The sequence below is a fragment of the Meriones unguiculatus genome, chromosome 1, assembly GCF_030254825.1.
Source record: "Meriones unguiculatus strain TT.TT164.6M chromosome 1, Bangor_MerUng_6.1, whole genome shotgun sequence".
Taxonomy (NCBI): domain Eukaryota; kingdom Metazoa; phylum Chordata; class Mammalia; order Rodentia; family Muridae; genus Meriones; species Meriones unguiculatus.
Genome location: NC_083349.1, coordinates 2,416,342 through 2,435,327, shown reverse-complemented (window position 1 = coordinate 2,435,327; position 18,986 = coordinate 2,416,342). Strand labels below are relative to the sequence as shown.

At 49.0% G+C, this 18,986-nt stretch overlaps 1 protein-coding gene across 6 annotated transcripts in view; it reads right to left on the bottom strand.

Annotated features, from left to right (window-relative positions):
• The window catches only part of Ptpn5 (protein tyrosine phosphatase non-receptor type 5), a 56,001-nt gene extending 41,206 nt beyond the window's left edge, over positions 1-14,795 (bottom strand). For 2 of the 6 annotated variants that reach the window (XM_021655195.2, XM_060378681.1), the window contains exon 1: positions 13,248-13,706. Coding sequence is in view for 1 of the 6 variants with exons in the window: in XM_021655197.2 (XP_021510872.1) it covers positions 13,248-13,780 (533 nt within the window). In the remaining 5 variants the exon portion in view is untranslated. Of the gene's footprint in view, positions 1-13,247; positions 13,796-14,228 lie in introns of those variants that run through there. The other 4 variants (XM_021655194.2, XM_021655197.2, XM_021655193.2 and 1 more) reach the window with 4 other exon arrangements.
• Between the last annotated feature and the right edge of the window lie 4,191 nt (positions 14,796-18,986).

Below are 18,986 nucleotides of genomic sequence, written 5' to 3'. Positions count from 1 at the left end.
TCCTGATCTTCAAAATCTGTATCTTCTCTTTCTCATGGTAGGTTTATGTGGATGGGATTCAGGAAGAAGGAGGAGTTGCCCAGAAAAGGGAGAGAAACAGGCAGAATTAGTCATATTTTTCCACTGCTCTATGCCTGAAGAGGGATAGACAAGGGTGGCAATGACACAGTTCCAGGCACTGTCCATGTGTGAGATATTTGGCCCACACAATAGGCCTAGAAGGAATGTACTGTTTCATCAATTTTCTAGAGAAGAAAGTGACCTTCCCAGGGCCACACACAGTTATAGATCTTCCCCTATTACCCACATTCTGAATCTTTTTCTTCCATATTCAGACCTGGGTATAAACCATATTCAGAGATAGGAAGATGACACATTCTAGCAGGCACCGGTTCTCTTTCTGAAAGCCCTCCTCACAGAGAGATGGGAAAGCATCTGTGGGTCCCCATTTTACAGAGGGAGATACTAGGGTTTGAAGATGCAGTGTTTCTTCTGGGTCCATAGTATAAACCGATGAAGGCACTAAAGAGTGATTCCCACACCTGGCCCCCATCCCAATGTCCTCCGTGGGAACAGAAAGATGAGAGGATGTGACCACAGTTTTCCCCAAGAAACATAAGCGTGCCTTGGGAGGCAGTGTGAGCATTGTGTGATAATGGCAACCATGTTCCATCAGTACATGGACAGATGTCCTCACAGGCCCAGAACCTACTAATTCTTGGCTACAGTCACAGGTGTGATACGATCTGAATTTTAATAGCCTGTAATGAAAATGAAAGGTGTAAAAACAACAATATCTTTCCCACATACAAAAAGAAGTTTGATGAATGGGCCTAGCCCCATAGGTCAGGTTTTAACTTTGTGGCTGTCAAGGTTAAAAGAGGCAGGTGACAGAGTAGCAGTGGCCCAGCAGAGGAGACTCACAATACCAGGGAAGTTAGGCTGTGGTCACGGGGGCTGGGTAAAGGTTGCTGACCAGGTATGGAGGGCGAACCAACTGCTGGCAGAATCTGAGTCCAGCTGTGATCACTGATAGCATGAATCATCAACACAGGTGGATGGGCCTACATGATTATGAGCTGTGCGACAGGCGAAGACTCAAAGAGCAACTGAAAGTCCTGAGGGTTCAAAGGTCCATCTGGTCTACCTGTGTTTTTTAAGGCTCTGAAAACATTCCATTCTGTTCCCTCCTCCCCAGGTACACAGTTTAATTTGCAAGGAGAAAACAGGCAATCACTAACGTGAGGTGTGATCACACCTCCTGGGGGTGCTGATGCCTCCTCTACTTAGTCTTTCACTCCATCTCTAATGCCTTGGAAATGCACCTTCCTTTTTGCTGGAAAAGTTCCTCTATCTTTCTGCCTGGAAAACACTAATTTTCCCTTTAAGAGAAGTGGAGACCATTTAGAGGGAAGAAAGGGGCCAGCAGAATGGGTGTGGAAGAGAGATAAAGGTAATGGGGGATAGGAAGAAAATAAAATGATGTCTATTTATGAAAATGCCATAATTAAATCCATTACTTTGTGCTAATAAAAAAAAGTTAATTTAAAAACCCTGTCCAAGTGTCACCTCCTTAAGAATTCCTGCTGACTCCCTTAGGGAGCCTGGTATCCACTTCTCTGTTCTCACCCCTCTTTCTGTGGTCAGGGTCCTGCCACACTGCGAAGACTTGCACCCAGGCCTATGGTGTGATCACATGGTCTCCCTTTGCCCAGGGCTAACTGCGTTCTGGGTCCCACAGCAAACACATCACCTCCTTTCTCACTCTAACATGCATGTAGGGCTGGGAAGGAGGGATAGGTCTTTGCTCAGTTTCATGCTTGGCAACAGCAGAGGCAGGCTGCTGTTTGCTTCAACTCCAGATCCAGGCTCTATCTGAACCACTAGGTTTATAGTCTAAGATATGGGTTTCCTGTTTCTCACACTTAATCTTCATCCAATTGTTCAAAAAGTAGTTCTAAAGAATAAATAAATCATAGTGGGCTAGAGTGTTTGCAAGTGGCTTATTAAAATCACCACAAAAGATGCAAATATGAGCCCCTGATATCGCTCTACAAATTAGGGCTCCTGATTGGCTGCCTGATCTTGACCAAGACACTTGATTCCCAGGTCTCTGTTTCCTCACCTGGTACACACTTCAGATTCAGAGGTGTGAAGATCAAATAAATTTTAGGTCCTTCCTTTACATGAGATGTTTAGGATGTGATCCCGTAAGCTCCTAAAGACACCAGCTGTTGAATAGTTTTCAAAGGTAGTTGTACCCATGATCAACAAATAGTGAAAAAAAAAATGCTTAACATCTTTAGGCAACAGAGAAATGCAAAGTACAGCTAGAGATTCCACCCCACTTTGCTCAGAGTGGCTGGCTAGCTACAGGAAACCAAACAGCAACCTCCAGAGAGGATGCTGGGAAAAGAAACTCTGATACACTGTGGTTGAGAATGTAAAGACAGTGCAGCTGCTACAGAGATCAGTACAGAGGTTCTTCAAAAAGCTCAAAATAGAGTTTCCACAGGATTTAGCTTTACCACTCAATAGAGACACTTGCACACCCAAGTTCTGGTGGCACTGTTCATAATACCCAAGCATGGAATCAGCCACACGTCCGTCAGCAGCTGAATGGACATGGAAAATGTGGTCTATACGTGCTATGGTGTTTTATGTAACTGTAAAGAATGAATTTATGTCATTTGCCAGAAAAAGGCCAGAACTGGAGAATATTGTGTTAAACAAAATAAGCCAGACTGAGACAAATATCACATTTTCTGGTTAAGTAGAATCTAGATTAAAAAAAAAGACATGAAAATAGAGGGGAATGAGCGCATGGTAGGGGTTGAACATGGTTAAAACACACTCTGTATGCACATGGAATGCCATAGTTACATTCATTGAGTTGTCCAGACAGACAATGACTTTGAAAAGGCAGGAACATTAATTGTTATTATATTATGTGAGGTTCTGGGAGTTCTTCAGTGACTACACTCCCTTTCCTCTCATACTAGGTCTGTGGAGATTCAAGATAAGTCCTAAATCATGCCCAGCAACAGTTTTTAATAACAAAGCTCTGCTTTGTAACTTTTGCCAATTTCCATGGTGTAAATGCTGCTACTATGGCTGATTTCAAGCTGTGAATATGAGGGGATTTGCTGCCAGCCTTGGAAGAGGTCCAGAACTTTGTTCAAGTTCTCTGTGCCCTAGTTTCCTTATCTGGTAAGGAAACCAGACCACGTAAATCTGGTAAACTGGACCAACAGAAATACCTGTGATAGGTAAACTAAAATATTTCAGGAGAGCACCCAGCACCCAGTCCCATAAGTGTTAGCCGTTGGTTCTGATAAGGGTGAACCCAGGCTCAGCGTTATTTGACTTTAACAGTGACCCCATCCCCCACACCTGGCCTTGTCTAATGCCCTGGCTGTCAGCGTTCTTGTCATCTAGAACTGAGGCCTTTCCCCTTTGCAGCAATCTGCTTTCCTCCTGGAATAAAATTTAGACTTCCTCAATGCTGGCCTCACCTGACCATACTTTGGTTTTGTGCTTTGGCCTCTACCTGCCTCTGGCTCCACTTGGCCTTCCCTGATGCTGTGTATCTGTGCTATGGAGAAGCTGTGGTGATCGCTTCTGGAATCTCCTGTGTTCCTCGTCATGAGGCTTGGCTGCACTCAGGGAGGGAAGGCTGAGGCCACCTCGAAGTCTGCCCCGCCTGTAGCTAGGGAGTCCTGGCTACTGTCACATTCATGTGGCTGCAGTCCTCATTATGGTCCCACCCCCGCCTTTCAATACCCCTTCTGGGGTCAGGCTTTGCTCAGGATTCAGCAGTCCATGGGGGGAGATGGGTTTCACTTCAGGGTTTGCTGAAGGAGCCTGAAAAAAAGAGTCAGAGGTAAGGCCTCAGCAAGCCCAGCCAGAGGGCAGGCTTCAAGACAGCTTCTAGATGGAGGCTCTTCTCCATGAACAGAGAGTGAACCAGGGAAAAGCTCTAGAAAGGACTAGGAATGTAGGCTGAAGAGGGTCCGACCTCCAGAAATTTAACAGAGACAAGCAGGGGCTTGTGTCCCACACTGCTTCCCAGTCTCTAACTTCCTTAGACAAGCCTGGACGGGTGTCCTGGTCATTGTTCTAGTGCTGTGAAGACATACCAGGATCAAGGCAACTTACAGAAAGAAACATTTAATTGTGGGTGGCTTACAGTTTCAGAGGTTTAGTCCATGATCGTCATGGTGGGGAGCTGATAGGTACAAGGCTGGAGCAGCAGCTGAGGGCTTTCTGCCCCGATCCAAGGCAGCACACGTGCACACAGACACACACAGACACACACAGACACAGACACAGACAGACACACACACAGACACACACACACACACACAGACACACACACACAGACATACACACAGACACACAGACACACACACACACACACTGGGCCTCATGTGGGCTTCTGAAACGTTAAAGCCCAACCCCAGCAGTACACCTCCTTCAACAGGGCACACTCCTAGTCCTTCCAAACAGTTCACCCACTGGGGACTAGTCTGCAAACATGTGAGCCTGTGGGGGGGCATTCTCACAGGGAGACTCACTACCATCCACTGTGTAGAAGTTAAAGAAATTCAGGGAGACTGAGGCTCTGACAAGGTGGTCACTCTGGCCAATAGAGAAAACAGGATGGAGCCTGGGTTCTGGGTAGTGGATTCTTTTATCATTGTGTTCTGGAAATAGCCTCACTCCCAGGGCCCTGGGTGGCCTTCGACAGACAGCATCAAACATGAGTTGACTCTATCAAAACATGACCCATGTTTTGGTCACCCACCTTAAGTCAACCACAGTCTTTTGGGAAAAGGAAAGGTTCAGACCTGGAATCCTGTATCCTGTCCCTTCTACAGAGCTCTGGGCTGTTGCCTTCATCTGAGGCTCAGCAGAAGGGAGGAGGGCTGCAGGGCTGTGGTGAAGACTAGGAAGTGAGTCATGTGTCCAGAAAATGCAAGGAAACCCTGAGATAGAATCCTCACTGTTGTTCCCCGTGGCCCAGCCCAAAGCTTCCTCTCCAGTCTCCCTCCAAGTCATGGGAGACCTGCCTTTTGCAGTTGTCTTCAGCTATGAAAGTCAGCCTCCCATTGCCTCAGGCTTTGCCAGATGCTCCCCAGCCACACTCCTCTCTCCCCTCTGGAGAGCCCTGGCTTGTTTCCAGATCCTCAGAGGCAGACTGAGAGCCCTGGGGAAGAACAAGTAAAATTACTGTTTTTTTTTTTTTGTTTTTTTTTTTTGCTTTTTGAGACAGGGTTTCTCTGCGTAGCCCTGGCTGTCTGGACCAGGCTGGCCTTGAACTCAGAGATCCACCTGCTTCTGTCTCCAAGTGTTGGGATTAAAGGAATAAGCCACCATGCCCGGCCAGTAATATAGTTGGATTTCCAGGTCCTCTTCCTTGATGAAATAGGTCCATCCCAGCCTGCTTCTGAGCTTGTCTCTTATTCTTCCTGTGTAGACAGGCTCTCCAAGTTATGGCCTCCTGCTCCTTCTTCACTGGCCCACTTCAGCGCACGCCTCCTTGGGGAGCTCTTGCCAAGGAGGCCGCTTCAAACAACTTTGATGAGATCCCTTCTCTAGTGCTTTGGTAGTTCGGGTCTGGTGAGCAACCACACCTCATTGTTCCCTGGTCTCCATGACTTGGCGTCCATGAGTGGCTCAGGCAAAGGAGTAAGGGATGGACTTAATCCTGTATCTTCCAGTGTAAGGAGACAGGCAATGTAATGGGCCTTCAGTCCTTCCTTGTAAGCTCAGATTCAGAAGGAGACGGGAAGGAAAAAGGTAAGAAAAGATGAAAGAGGGAATGAACAACAAGGAGAGAAAGAGGAGGGACAGAGACTTAGCATTCAGTACAACTGGACAGACCATGCTTTAGGAGTCTCTGTGTATCATCCCTGATGATATAATCCTGTGATCAACGCAGGCTCCTCCTTGAAAACCTTTGAAGTTCACCTCCTTTAGGCAACTTTCCCTAGCTGGTCTGATCCCTGTGGCTCCCTGAGCTGCACAGCTCTTCCAAGGCCATAAATCCTAGGTTATGATTCTCATCTGTGCTCAGAAATTAGACCTCTTTTTCAGCACTTTTATCAGCTTTAGGGATAGATTTGTAGTTATTTTATTTTTAATTTTTATACATAAATGTGTGTGTGTGTGTGTGTGCCATGATATGCTTGCAGAGGTCAGAGGACAACTTTTGGAGTCATCTTTCTCCTTTTAGGTACAGAACTCAGGTCATCAGGCTTAACAGCAAAACCCTTTATCCACGGAGCCATCTCACCATTCCCCTCCCATTGTGATACCTTTTTCTTCTGTTTTTTTGAGACAGGGTTTCTCTGTGTAGCCTTGGCTGTTTTGGACTCTCTTTTGTAGACCAGGCTGGGCTTGAACTCATAGAGACACGTCTGCCTCTGCCTGCCTGTGCTGGGATTAAAGGTGTGAGCCTCTCTGCCTGGCTCCACTGTGATTCTGAAGTTTGTGCTTTTATGTTTACTTATTGTTGTGTTCCTGAGGATTGACTCCAGGCCTCTTAGATATGTGTTTGTTATCTTCCACTTAGATAACCCCCAGCACATGCACACGGACACATACAGACACACACAGATACCATATGCATAAAATATTTTTGTTCTTATCTTATGTGTGTTAATATTTTGCCTGTGTGTGTTCTTGTGCACTGCATGCATGTCTGGTGCCCATGGAAGCCATGAGGTGTTGGATCTCCTGAAAATGTTGTCATCATATAAGTGCTGGGAACCAAACCTGGATCCTCTTCAAGAGCAGCTGGTGCTCTTAACCACTGAGCCATCTCTTCAGTTCCTTCACACCTACCTTAAACTCTGTTTCTAGGATGTATAATGCTATATCCACACTGACGTAGCTCGTTCTGGAGTCACATAGCTGGTCCCAGTCTCCACCTTCTAGCTTGCAATCTAGCGGGTGGTGCCGGATCTGTACAAAGTGAAACCTGAGGCTATCTTATGGGCGTGTGTAACTGGAGTCTCCGAGGCTGCACAGATGAGAGCTGAAAGATGAGGAGGAGTCCCTAGACAGCAGGGAAGATGTCTGGGGTGGGAGGAAGCAGGACACAAGGGCTTAAGAGGCAAACGGGCAAGGAGAGGCCTCTCAGTGTGGCTGGAGGCTGAGCAGAAAGACAAGACAAGACACTGTTCTGCGTTCAAAGGCCATTTCCCCGCTGGGGTATAGGGCAGGTGTTACTGTTCTAGCTGTCATTTAGAAATCAATACCAAAATCAACGTCACTGGACCAGTTTGCATGGGTTCTATCACATGGATGGATTTCAATGACTACTTTCTATTGCAAAATACCAGTCATGACATGATTCTATTTACATGAAAGATCCAGGTAAAATTCTCCCACAATGATAGAAATGGGAGTAACTGTTGCCTTTGGAGGCTAGAGGTGAATCAAGTATTTCATGTCTAGTTTCTAGACGTGGGAATAAATTTACTCTTTTGATTTCATAAAAAGATCTACCACATAAAAGCTGCTCCACGCTATGTACGCAACACATGAGAGGCATCTTCAAGGCATGGCCACATCTGTTTCTTTGTGCTAGTCACACAAGCTGACAGAACTGTAAAAGCTCAGTAGACCACTATACATCTGACTTTTTATAAATGAATATACCTTAAAATTGTATGAGAACAATCTTTAATGAAGACAGGCTCTCATGTATCCCAGGCTGGCCTTGAACTCACTCTGTTATAAGGGATGACTCAGACCTTCAGATCTTCCTGCCTCTGTTTCCCAAGGGCTGGGATTACTGACATGTGTGACACGGCCAGTTTATGCTGAGAACTGAACCAGGGCCTCATGTATACCAGACAAACACTCCACCCCACCCCCTCTCTCAGTTTTGAATAGAGCTTCACTAGGTTACCCACACTGGCTTTGAACTCACTATCCTCCTGCCCCAGCCTCCTGAGTAGTGGGGCTGACAAGTTTGTAACACCAGCTCTGCCCGGAAGTCTGCACAGTCTCATGGTACACATCAATACAGATTGCTTTTCTGGCCCCCACTAGATCAGAGTGATTCAATGGCAAGGTCTCCCAGGTCATGCTGACCGCCAAGGCTCCTGTGCCCATCCTGATGCCCAGTTCAGTAAATACCTGCATGCTTGAATGAATTCCACCCACTACGATCTCTCTTGAGAGCATTCTTTTTCCACCCACAGTGCCTTTAGATCACAATAATTCTTCAGAAATGGAGGCTGCACTCATTTGCATTCTGTTTCCCTTTCTTCTTCTCTATTACCTCCAAGATCATGCAGAGCTCACACAAAGTTTACTTCTTTTAAATTAATGGCTTCTTCCTGGGCCCTTTGTTCTTCAGACTTCCCTGGGTGGTCTTGTTCATACTGAGCAAACAAAAAGTTTTTTTTTTTTGTTTTGTTTTTTTTTTTAATAAAAGCACCCCAAAGGTTCTCAAAAAGTCAAACATAGAATTATCACAAAAGTCAGCAATTCTATCTCTAGGTGTATACCTCAAAGAACAAAAAGTAAGGGCTTAAGGAAACCCTCTTAAGCACTCCTAGAACTTGATGGCCTCCATCTTCTCTAGGATCCAGCTTTTGTGTCCCCTGTTTTCTTCTTGTTCCAGGATATGGAGTCTCTAAAGCATCTGCTTGGTTCAGATGGAGTTTGGAGGCCCTTTGAATCTAAGACCAAGACCACTTGTGAACTTGCTTCCCACACGGTCACGGTGCATTCTCACAGTTGGTCTCCTGCTCCTGGGAACAGTTCCTGCTGGCCGCAGACCACCATGCTACCTGTCTGCCTCACACACAGCAGCACCGTCAACTGCATTTGCTAGGGTGACTCAGTGTTGCAGTATCTTGGAAACCCAAACCCTACCCATGAGTGACAGGGACACTGAGTTTGGGAGACAGTAGAAACCTGATTCCAGTCACTCGGCCTTGGCCAAGTTTAGGGTCAAAACACTGACACACACACCTACAGTTGTGCCAATCCATATGGCTGCATAGATATTTTCTGGTGAGCTGCTTCTGTTTTTGGCACAGGGCCCCATATAATTTGAAATATCCATACATACCTTGTTCAGTTTAATGCACAGGTGCGTTTTATGACTAGCTACCTTCTAGAGTCCTGCCCTTGACACTTGTAGATTTATTTAAATAATGAGTTATGTGCCTGAAGTATTCAAACTCCTCTAAACAATTTCTATGTCCTATTGTTCTCTCTGCCTTTTGGGAATTTGTCACTTTACCAGAGAGGATAGTGCCTTGTCCTGCAAATCGGTGCCTTTGTGCAAGAAATTAGTGTCTTGAGAATGCCTGTTAGAAAAATGGTGGAGGAGAAAATGCGGAATGAACAGAAGAATCTACCTCTGTGCTAGAAGTAAGAACAAAGACCTCACGAGTTACCATTTTAATAGTTTAGTTGTCATTTCAGGTTTGCTTTTCCACGTTGTCCCAGTCATTAACAGTGCTTAAAACACTGAGCCAGACTGAACAAGACAGAAGATTTCAAACAATCACCGTGTTTGTGTGTGGGTGCCTGAGCACCATGGTCTGTGTGTAGAGGTCAGAGGACAACTTTGCAGAGTCCTTTCCCTTTGTCTATCTTTACAGGGGTTCCTCGGATCAAATGCCAGGCTTGCGTGGCAAGGAGCCTATCTCTTAAGCCATCTTGCTGCCCAAGATACACATATTTGACTCAATTTACAGCGCAGACATTCATGTTCTGAGTTCACTACATCCTCACTATGATATAATATATTATGGATTCACGCAAGTCTAAGGTATGAAATCAGGCTGGTTCCAACATTCATCCCTTCAATGACTATTTAGTTAGCCACTGTACAGCACTGAGCGTACGCATGTAGGACTCAGCTCCGCCTGGACTCATTAACACCAATGTATTGTGAGTCTCATTCCTCAGACCCATAAGCAGCCACGTGATGGTCCCTGCCCTCTCTCATGTCTTTTTCCTTGCCAGACTTCTCCTTTGCCTATCTCTTACAGCATCATGAGGCTCCTAAGAAGTATGGATCTATTCTCATCCCAGGGCTCTTGTGCTTGTGACTTCTAGAAGGTACTGCTCTCTCAAGCCTGCTCCTCACTTCCTTCAGGGCTTTGTTTGGATTTCAACTCCCGAAAGGCAGTTTTGTTTAAGGAGAAACCCTTCCTCCACACTTACCCTCACTGACTCCTCCTCCTGCTTTATCCTGCTCCAGAGGCACACCTTAGGTACTTTATCTTTGCTGGCTGGCTCTTGACAGTATCAGGTGCTTGACAAACAAAGCTTTGCACCAGGAGTCATTATGGCTCCTGTCAGTCACTGCTGTTCCTCTCAAGTCTCCTCCTCCCCCCTGGTGGGTTCTTTCTGTGAATGGCAACACCAGCCATTCACACCTCAAAGCCTTGCCTTCGCTTACTCCTCCTTCCCCGAAGTGCCCACATCCGGTCACTTGCAGGTTTTGGTGACGATGAGGCATCTTGCTGATGCCAGATCCCTTTTCTATCCATTCTTGCAGCCACCCCCAGTCCAGACCCTTGTTATCTCTCCATAGGCCACTATCAGCTTTTCCTACTTGAGCGCCCTGCCAACAGGCTGTCCCCATCCAGCCTGTTCTCCATGCAGTAAGACTGATTACCTCTGCCCCCACTCAGCAGCTTAAAGTCCAATTCCGTGGCTTGGCACTCAGTGCCCAGCTTCTGCCTCCATCAGGCCTTGTCAGGAGCTGGTTTTAACTCACTGTTTCAGTGGGGACGGACTGCCTTCCAGTTTCTGACCATGTTTTAAGTCCTTGGATCTGCCTGACCTCTGCTCAGGCTGTTTCCACCCTTAGAAACATCCCGCCTGTTTTCTAACGTGGAAATCATCCAGACCTCGCTCAGGTGCCAGCTTGATTCTCAAGAAGAAGAAATCTGCCCTTCTTCCAGCCTCTGTCAGCGGGTTATCTGTTCTCGGGAGCCTTTGTATTTCTCAATCTTAACTTCCCCACCTGCTTAATGGGGTCGATGATGCTATACCATTGTTGTGCTGTGCAAAGGCAATACAAGTGACAAGGGCAAGAAAAGCTTTGCTATTACTTAAAGCTTACTTGCTAAATTTACATATGATAACTGCAAACTCTAGGTAAGCAAAAATGCTGTTCCCCAGGCTGCCGTCACGGTGCCTTAGACGGGCTGAGCACCGAATGGGGTACAGATCATCAGGAAGAGGACTAGCTTTCGGGAGGAGGACTGTGAGGGCCTAAAACCCTACATCCTCAGATGATTTGAAGATGGAACAAGCAGAGCGCATATCTGCAAAGTGAAGGCACCAATTTTGGGCGAGTCAGTTCCTGAGTTCTCCCTCTGTCCTGGGAACTGTGCTCAGTAGCCTGCACGAATTATCTCTTTGAGTCAGGAAACATTCCCTCACACAGTGAAAGGAGAATAAACCAGGCACAGAGTAGTTACATAAATAAGTGTTCTCTCTCCTCCCCCTGCCTGCTCTCCTCAACAAACAGTGCAGACCTGAAAGCCTGGACAGCGGAGAGTTCTCCTCCAGGAGGAAGTGCCCTGCGGGGCAGTCAGGAGCTTCCGAACCACACGATGTTGAGGAGGGGCTCGTGAGACCAAGGTGGGAGCACACCCCAAACCTAAGGGCCACAGTTCCTTGTGAAGTCACTCTAAAGGGTGCCTAGGAGGAGGATGGCAGCTACATGGACCATGATGTCAGTGGTGGCTCCTGGGGCTGTCACGAGGCCACCCTCCCCTGCTCCACACCTGTCTATTTACCTCAAGAGGGAAGCTCGGAGACAACCTCACACCCCTAGAGGCTGAACTTGGTCTCAGACTTGAACTCTACCCCGCCCAAACTCTGCAAAGTGACCAACTTCCTCCTTTCCCCTCAAGCTGTTCTCTAAGCCCGTCTCCGGGCCACCTGCTCTGCAAGGGCCACCCCGCTCTGCACGGGCCACCTAGCTGTCCTTGGAGGAGCCCAGCGCAGCGGGAACTCAAGCTTTCCCAGCAGCTCCCTCAGCACTACCACGAGGCCACCCTTAAACAGCAAGAAGGAAGACACATCAGTGGGGACCCGGGGCCTCCACAAAGGAGTGATGATTAGCCCTCTACAAGGCCTGGCTGGATGGGAAAAGTGGGTGCTTAAGGAGGAGGGCAGAACGACTGACCGACCCATCAGCCCTAGGTTGGGAAGAAATGAAGCCTGGAAGGCCACATCATCTGGTCCAACTGGGGACCCGCAGGCTTACTGACTACTAGAAGGGCTAGATCAACAGCCAGGAATCTAACATCTGCTTCAATCTCCAAACTGCCTTCTGGACATGGAATGCTTGCAAAACAGAGCCCTCCTAGAGGTGGAATGAGGCAAATTAAAGCACCCACTCCCAATTTTGTTTTTTGAAACAAGAAGGATGGCAGGAAATGAATGGCACCTTCAGCTTCAGCTGGGGAGGGGGGGGAGGGCCAGCACTGCCGAGATTCACCTGAGAAACTCACGTGAATTTCTGGGCTCTGGGGCTTCGTGGGAGCGGGGTCTGATTGTGGGGGAAAATGAGCATAAAAGCCAGGCGCTCCAGACTCTCATGCACGCTTTGCCACTAACTCCCTGGTGACCTTGGCCATGCCACCTCGTTGAACCTCAGTTTCCCTCTCTGTACAATGCAGCTATCAAATGAGTTCTTCGGACCCTGAGATCCTACCTCTGTCTCTAAATTGATCCTTGATAAGGATTCTGACCTGAGCTTTGCAGGAGCCTGGGCCTCCTCCAGGAAAAAAAGCAGTATGTCGGGGGAGGGGAAAGCACCGGGATTCTATTTTGGAACCGGGTGGTGGATGGCTAAAGGGTCAGGGAAAGCACAATTTGGAGACCAGCTGGCCAGCTACCATCTCCATCTCCCATTCCTGGGGTTCAGACTCCAGAGAGGCGTCTGGGAGCTGCACACCGGCCTGGGCCGCAGAAGCTCGGACCTGGACCACTCTCCGATCCCTCCCTGGAACCACGCACGAACTCGGGGAATGGTGGGCTCTCCCTCCGTGGCCCCCAGCGCCAGGCCCCCTCCCAAGCGTGGGGACCCCATTTCCAGTCCTCGGGGCGCCCCACGGGGGGCGTGGCGGGGGCGGGCTCCTGGGTCCGGAGGGTTGGAGGAGGTGTCAGCTTCGCAGCCCCAGAGGGGACCCCGCACCAGTGCCTCCCGGCTTCGCACACAAAGGCCCCCACCGAGGCACCGCACTTACCGGCCAGAGCGGGCTCCGGGCGCCGGCGGACAGGCAGGCTGGCGGGAGGATGTGAGCGCGCGAGTGTGCGTGTCTGCGTGTGTCCCTGCCTGTGTGACAGCGGCCGTGCCGAGCTCGGTGCGTCTGCGTGTGCGGGGGCGTCCGTCTGTCGGTCTGTCCGTGGAGCCCTCAGTCCCGCGCTCCTCGCGCGTTCCCTGCCCCGTTGCCCCACCAAATGCGCCTGGCTGCGGACTCGCGGGGCGCAGCTGCCCGGGCTCCCTGGCACCCCTAGCCCGGCTCCGCCCCGCCCCCGGACGGGCTTGCGCCGCTCCCCAGGAACTGCGCAGGGCTCTCGGGCTCGGCGGGGTGGGGGTGGGGAGCTCCGCTCTCGCCTGAGGGTCTGGAGGGCGGACTGCAGACCCTCGGCATCGGGTCCCATCTCCCGCGCCCCCGCACCGCGGCAGCTCTGCGTGGAGTCCCCACAGGCGCCGCCCCCGCGCCAAGGTTGCCTGGACTGAGAGGGCGGGGGAGTGGGAGCGCCGCAACCATTTCATTCATGATTTTCTCCTCCCGGGAGCCCCGGGTCGGGGCTGCGCGACTACGGCAGCCACCAGAGGGACCCCACTAGGGCTGTGCTCATTGAATCTGGAGCAGGACAGACAGACGGATGGATGAGGGTAGAGGTGAACTAGACAAAGGGGTCAAAGCTGGGGTGGGGTGTTCTTGCGCGGGGGGGGGGGGGCTGTGGCGTTTCCTGTAGGATGCTGGCACCTGCGTGCCGGGTGCTCAGGACCTGTTCCAGGACTCGGAGGAGGCGCCTGACTTCCCACTCCTTCCTTTTCTGTCTCTGTAGAGCAGGAGCGGGCGGACGCCTCTCTCCACGGGGGTTAGCTGTCTTGACTTAGGCAGCGGGGCAGGCACCCATCTGCTCTGCTTTCATGTGGGCACGGGGTGGGGGTGGGGTCCGAGGGCCGCGCAGGTGCGGCTTGTTCCAAAGCTTACCTTCTCCCGGGCTGGTTCCTGACATCTCACCCCTCTGGAGGTTCTGTGAGGCGGGGGGCTGCACGCGCAGCGGTTTTACATGGCGAACACGAGAAGCAGCACGCGGCTGCTGAAGAGGATGGTTCCAGCCCCGGTTCTCGGGAGCCTGAATCTCCGCATCCTCGGCCACCTGCGGCTGGCTCTTCCCAGAGCAATCAGAGCAATCCTTCTGAACCGAGCACCGGGCTGCATCTGTCCAGGAACTCCCACGGAGGCTGCTCACTGCATCTAAGGAAAGCTGAAGTGCCCGTTACAGCCTGGGAGGGTCTTCATGAGCAGGCATCCTTTCAATGCTCTAACTTCACTTCCTGCCCTTCTCTTCCTTCCTCCCAATCTGTGGCCATAACCAAGATGGCAACCACGCAGGCCCCAGGACCTTTGAATTGTTAATCTCTCCGCTCCAGACTACCATGTGGCTCTCTTTCCCCTTTTATCCCTTTCGTGTGCTACTTCCGTGAGGCCTTAGGTGATTGTCCTAGTTCGGGTGGCAGGCCTGCTCCCTGTATTTTCCTGTGGTCTTCATAACCTTCCTTTTGCGTGTCTAGTTTCTTCTGCGGGCTGCTCCTTCACTGCAGTTCTGCACTGTCACGGAGCTGCTGCCTTCCCAGCTCTAGGCCCTTGACCATGCTGTGCTTCAGCCTGGAACGCCACCCTTTCCCCCAAAGTTTTGTCCCGTTTTCAACATCAAGTATCACCTCTACCTTGGACCGTCCCTGGCCACCTTCGGCTCATGCTCTAGCTGAGTCTGCGTGAAATGTTGGTCCTTTATCCAACTTTATCCCCTTTATCCTACAGGGGCTCCCTTTCATCACCCCATTCAGCCAGAGGGGTGTTTCCAGAGACACCCAGCCCCCATTACTTTATGTCTGCTGTGATGGACTTTCCTTGTTTTTTCCCCTAGATGCACTCTAGACTTTCAGACAGTGACTTTGCTCTCACTGATTCCAGCACAGGAGAGCCCATCAGAATGTGTCTGAAGGTCAAGAATATTGATTAAAAAGCCCTAAGCTGGGCCTCGATTGATCTGCTTTCTTTTGCCCAGGAGGGACACAGAGACAAGCTAGGCCTCCTGTTTACTCTCTAGGAATTTCCTTTCCAGGCAGAGAGGTGTGGGGTGTGGGGAGTGGGGTGTGGGGTGGAGAGTGAGGTGTCAAAGGGGGGATGGCAACAAGCAGGACATCCCCCTGCCTGCCTGGGAGTGGAGTTGGCGTGTTTGAGGACCCGACGCCCTTCTAGAGTGTATCGGGGTCATGGTGGGTGGCCAGGCTGAGCTTCCCCAGCTGTCCTCAAAGTGACTATCAGCTCCTGAGTGCCTACTGTATGCTGGGCAGCGCTTCGTGTATCCCCACTATGTTGCTGTATTTAATCTTTGTGGCCACTTTGGTGAGTGGTGGACATTTTTGATATACCAATAATCTGGAGGAACCAGAAGGAATAAGTCAATTAATGTCCCTTAGCAGGTGTGTTAGAGCAAAGGCTCCTGGGGTGGTGGCCAACAGTAGTGAAAGAGAAAGAGGGCCTAGGGATCCCACTGCAGATCTGAGGAGCCCAGGCTCGTGCTCTGTCAGTGCAGGGACTGCTGAGGAGGAGACAGCACAGCTGGACTGGGGGCTTTGTCAGCCCATGGTGTCCTGGGGCGGTGATTTGCCCTTTCCCTTAGGGCTGGCGGGGGAGGCCCAGGCTCCTCCTGAACCTTCCTTCCCAGATGTCATCGTGGCCATCCCAAAGAGAGACCTAAAGAAGACCCATGAAAACCCTCTAAAAGCTGCAGGAGCCCTGTGGCTAGAGATGGCTAGAGATGGCTAGAGATGGTCAGAGCACACAGTGCCCTTTCGAAGGATCTGAGTTCAGTTCCCAGCACCCACACCAGAGGTGTTCACAGTCACCTGTAATTCCAGCTCTCAGAGATCCAACACTGTCTTCTGGCTTCTACAGGCACCTGCATTCACATGACACACACTCACACAGACATCTGCGTAATTAAAAATAAATTAAAAAGGCAGTCAGGGCTTTCCTTTGTTTATTCTGGGTTGTCTGTCAGGTAGGGATATATCTCAGCCAGCTTGTTCACCTTGTGTCTGCCATATCCACCCTTATGAAGACTTCTGGATTTCCATAGCCGGCTGAGGGTTGCTTTGGTACAGTCAACATTCATGGAAGACTTTGAAAATAGTGTGTTTCTGTCCTGAATTTTATCTTTTTCATTGACACAGCATCTTGGGAGTTACTGTTACTGAAAATCAAGAATTAGTGGCACTGAGGGGTTCAGGGACTTTCGTGTCACCACAGAGCACAGTCACTCATGACAGGAGAGATTCTAGCCTGTGTCTGAGAGCTCACAGAGACAGCGTTCCCTCCTGCTACTGTCAACATGGAAAGTGACCTCATCTGTTTCTATCTCTTTTCTGAAGGGGAGGAAGGGCAGTTCTATGAGGCCCATGACACTGAAGCTGTTAGGAGGCTGGGAGGACTTAGGGGGCTATTGAGTCATATTGTGTGACTCATTTACCCTCTCTTGAGGGAGGAAGAAGGGTTTGGGAAAGAGGAAGAGAGGGGAGAGAAAAGGGTGTGTGGAGGGAGGGCCAGCAAAGAAGGGTGAAGAGAAACCAGAAGATGGCTTGCTAGTGGCTTTTGATGGACCCTTAGGAATCAGAATCAATATTTCTTGCTTTTGGACTCACTTGCAATTCAGTGTATTGGTAATGAAATGTTTTGCTTCTGTGTAAGTTTTTTTCTGTCCAGATTTTTATTTATTTACTTACTTATTTATAACCTATCCTAATCCACAAAGGATCTGAGGTGGCTTACCACAGAAGCAGAAACCATAAACAATGTTAAAATATCAATAAGGATAAAGAACTAGGACCAAGGAAAATGTAAGTAAATGTTGAGAGACCAGAGTGAAGCTCAATAATTACAGCTGATTTTATTGCGTTCTTCCTGTGTGCAAAGGAATTCACCTGTGTTATCTCACTAAATCCTGAAAAGAGCCCTGTGACGTAGGTACTATTAATAGCTCCAGTTTGAAGCAGGGAACTGAGACTCAGAGAAACAGAACACCGCCCACAAAGCCATATACCTTGAAAGTGGGAGAGCCAGTGTTTGAATAGTTTGTTACTGGGAGCCTTGCCCTTAGCCACTGTGCTTCTCCAGAGGACAAAGGACCTTTAAGGTGCTGTAATGAGGTTCAGATTTGGGTCTGATCATCTTGGAAGCTAAAAAGAAAGGAGAACAGCCACTCTGTAGTTTCAACCCGTCTTCTTTGGGTTTTCTGAAGTGTCACTCTAGGAGGGGTGTCCTCCATGACTGTCCTCTCTATTGAGCCTATCTTGCTTCCTTTGGCTGTTCTGATGCTCTGATCTACATTTATTTTTCCTTTTACATTGATTTATTTTACCTTCTAACATACTACATAACTTGTTCGTAAACTATATTGTAATAGTCAATATCTCATGTATTTCTTATGAGGTTCTATAATATGTTCTAATGAATAAACTTATGATGAATTATGTAATTTCTTTAATAGAGTCTGGTGGTTTGAATAGGAATGCCCTCCTCCAGTAGAGTCATGAGTTTGAATGCTTAGCACATAAGGAGTGGCACTATTAGGAGGTGTGGCCTTGTTGAAAGAGCTGTGTCACTGTGGGCGCAGGCTTTGAAGTCTCAGATGCTCAAGCTACACCCAGTATGGCCCACAGTCTTCTTCTGCTGCCTGGGTATAGAGTGCTTAGCTCCTTCTTTAGCACCATATGTGCCTGGTCACTGCCATACTTCCTGCCATGATGATACTGTACTAAACCTCTGAACTAAACCTCTGAACTGTAAGAGTTGCTGCAGTCATGGTGTCTCTTCACAGCAGTAAAACCCTAAGACAGAGTCACTATTAAATTTTGTAATTTTTATTATTTATAGTTATGAACGTGTGTGTATGTACATGTGTGTGTTGGTACCTGAAGAGGCCAGATCCCCTTGCTGGATCCTACTGAGGTTTTAAGGTCCCTTGTGAGCTGCCTGAGAGGAGTTGCCGAGAACTGAACTGTGTGGAGAGCTGCTTGCTTGTCAGGCTGCTTTGTTACTGAGTTTCAGTGAACAACATGTTTTCACCCTCGCCTTCACCTGGAGACAGGGATAGGCAGGCTGTTTTGCCACGCTCCTCAACCTGTTTGTGTGAGGATCACACAGACAGGTGGTCGAGTCGAGGTAAACAAGTTTGACTTCTCGATGAACCCCTTCATTGTATTGAGGTGCTTTGCTCGGGATTGTGGAATAAACTAGGTGACAGTTTTTACTGACAGCCCTCTCGAACTGATCCCATGTGTGTCTTCAGTCCTCACTCTCCACCCAGGAACTGTTTGACTCTGCTGGTGGGCTCCTGCAGAGCTCAGATTCTCTGTAAGAGCAGCATTGTACCCTTAACCACTGAAATGTCTCTGCAGCCCCCAATAAAGTCACTGCATAATGTCCACCTTCTCTCACTAGAATGTAAGATCCATGTGGGTGGGCATCTTTGTTTGCATCATTGATGTGTTCTGGGCATCTGGCTGTCCGACATACTTGAGGTATTCAGTGATTTTTTGTTGAGTGAGTGGTACTGGGGAAGAAATGGACCAATAGACTGGCAGCACAGGCTACTGCTTTTGTAGCTCATGCTTCCTTTCCATTTACCTTTATTTACTCGTTTTTGTATAGAATCTGAGGTAAGTCCAGCCCTCAGCCCAA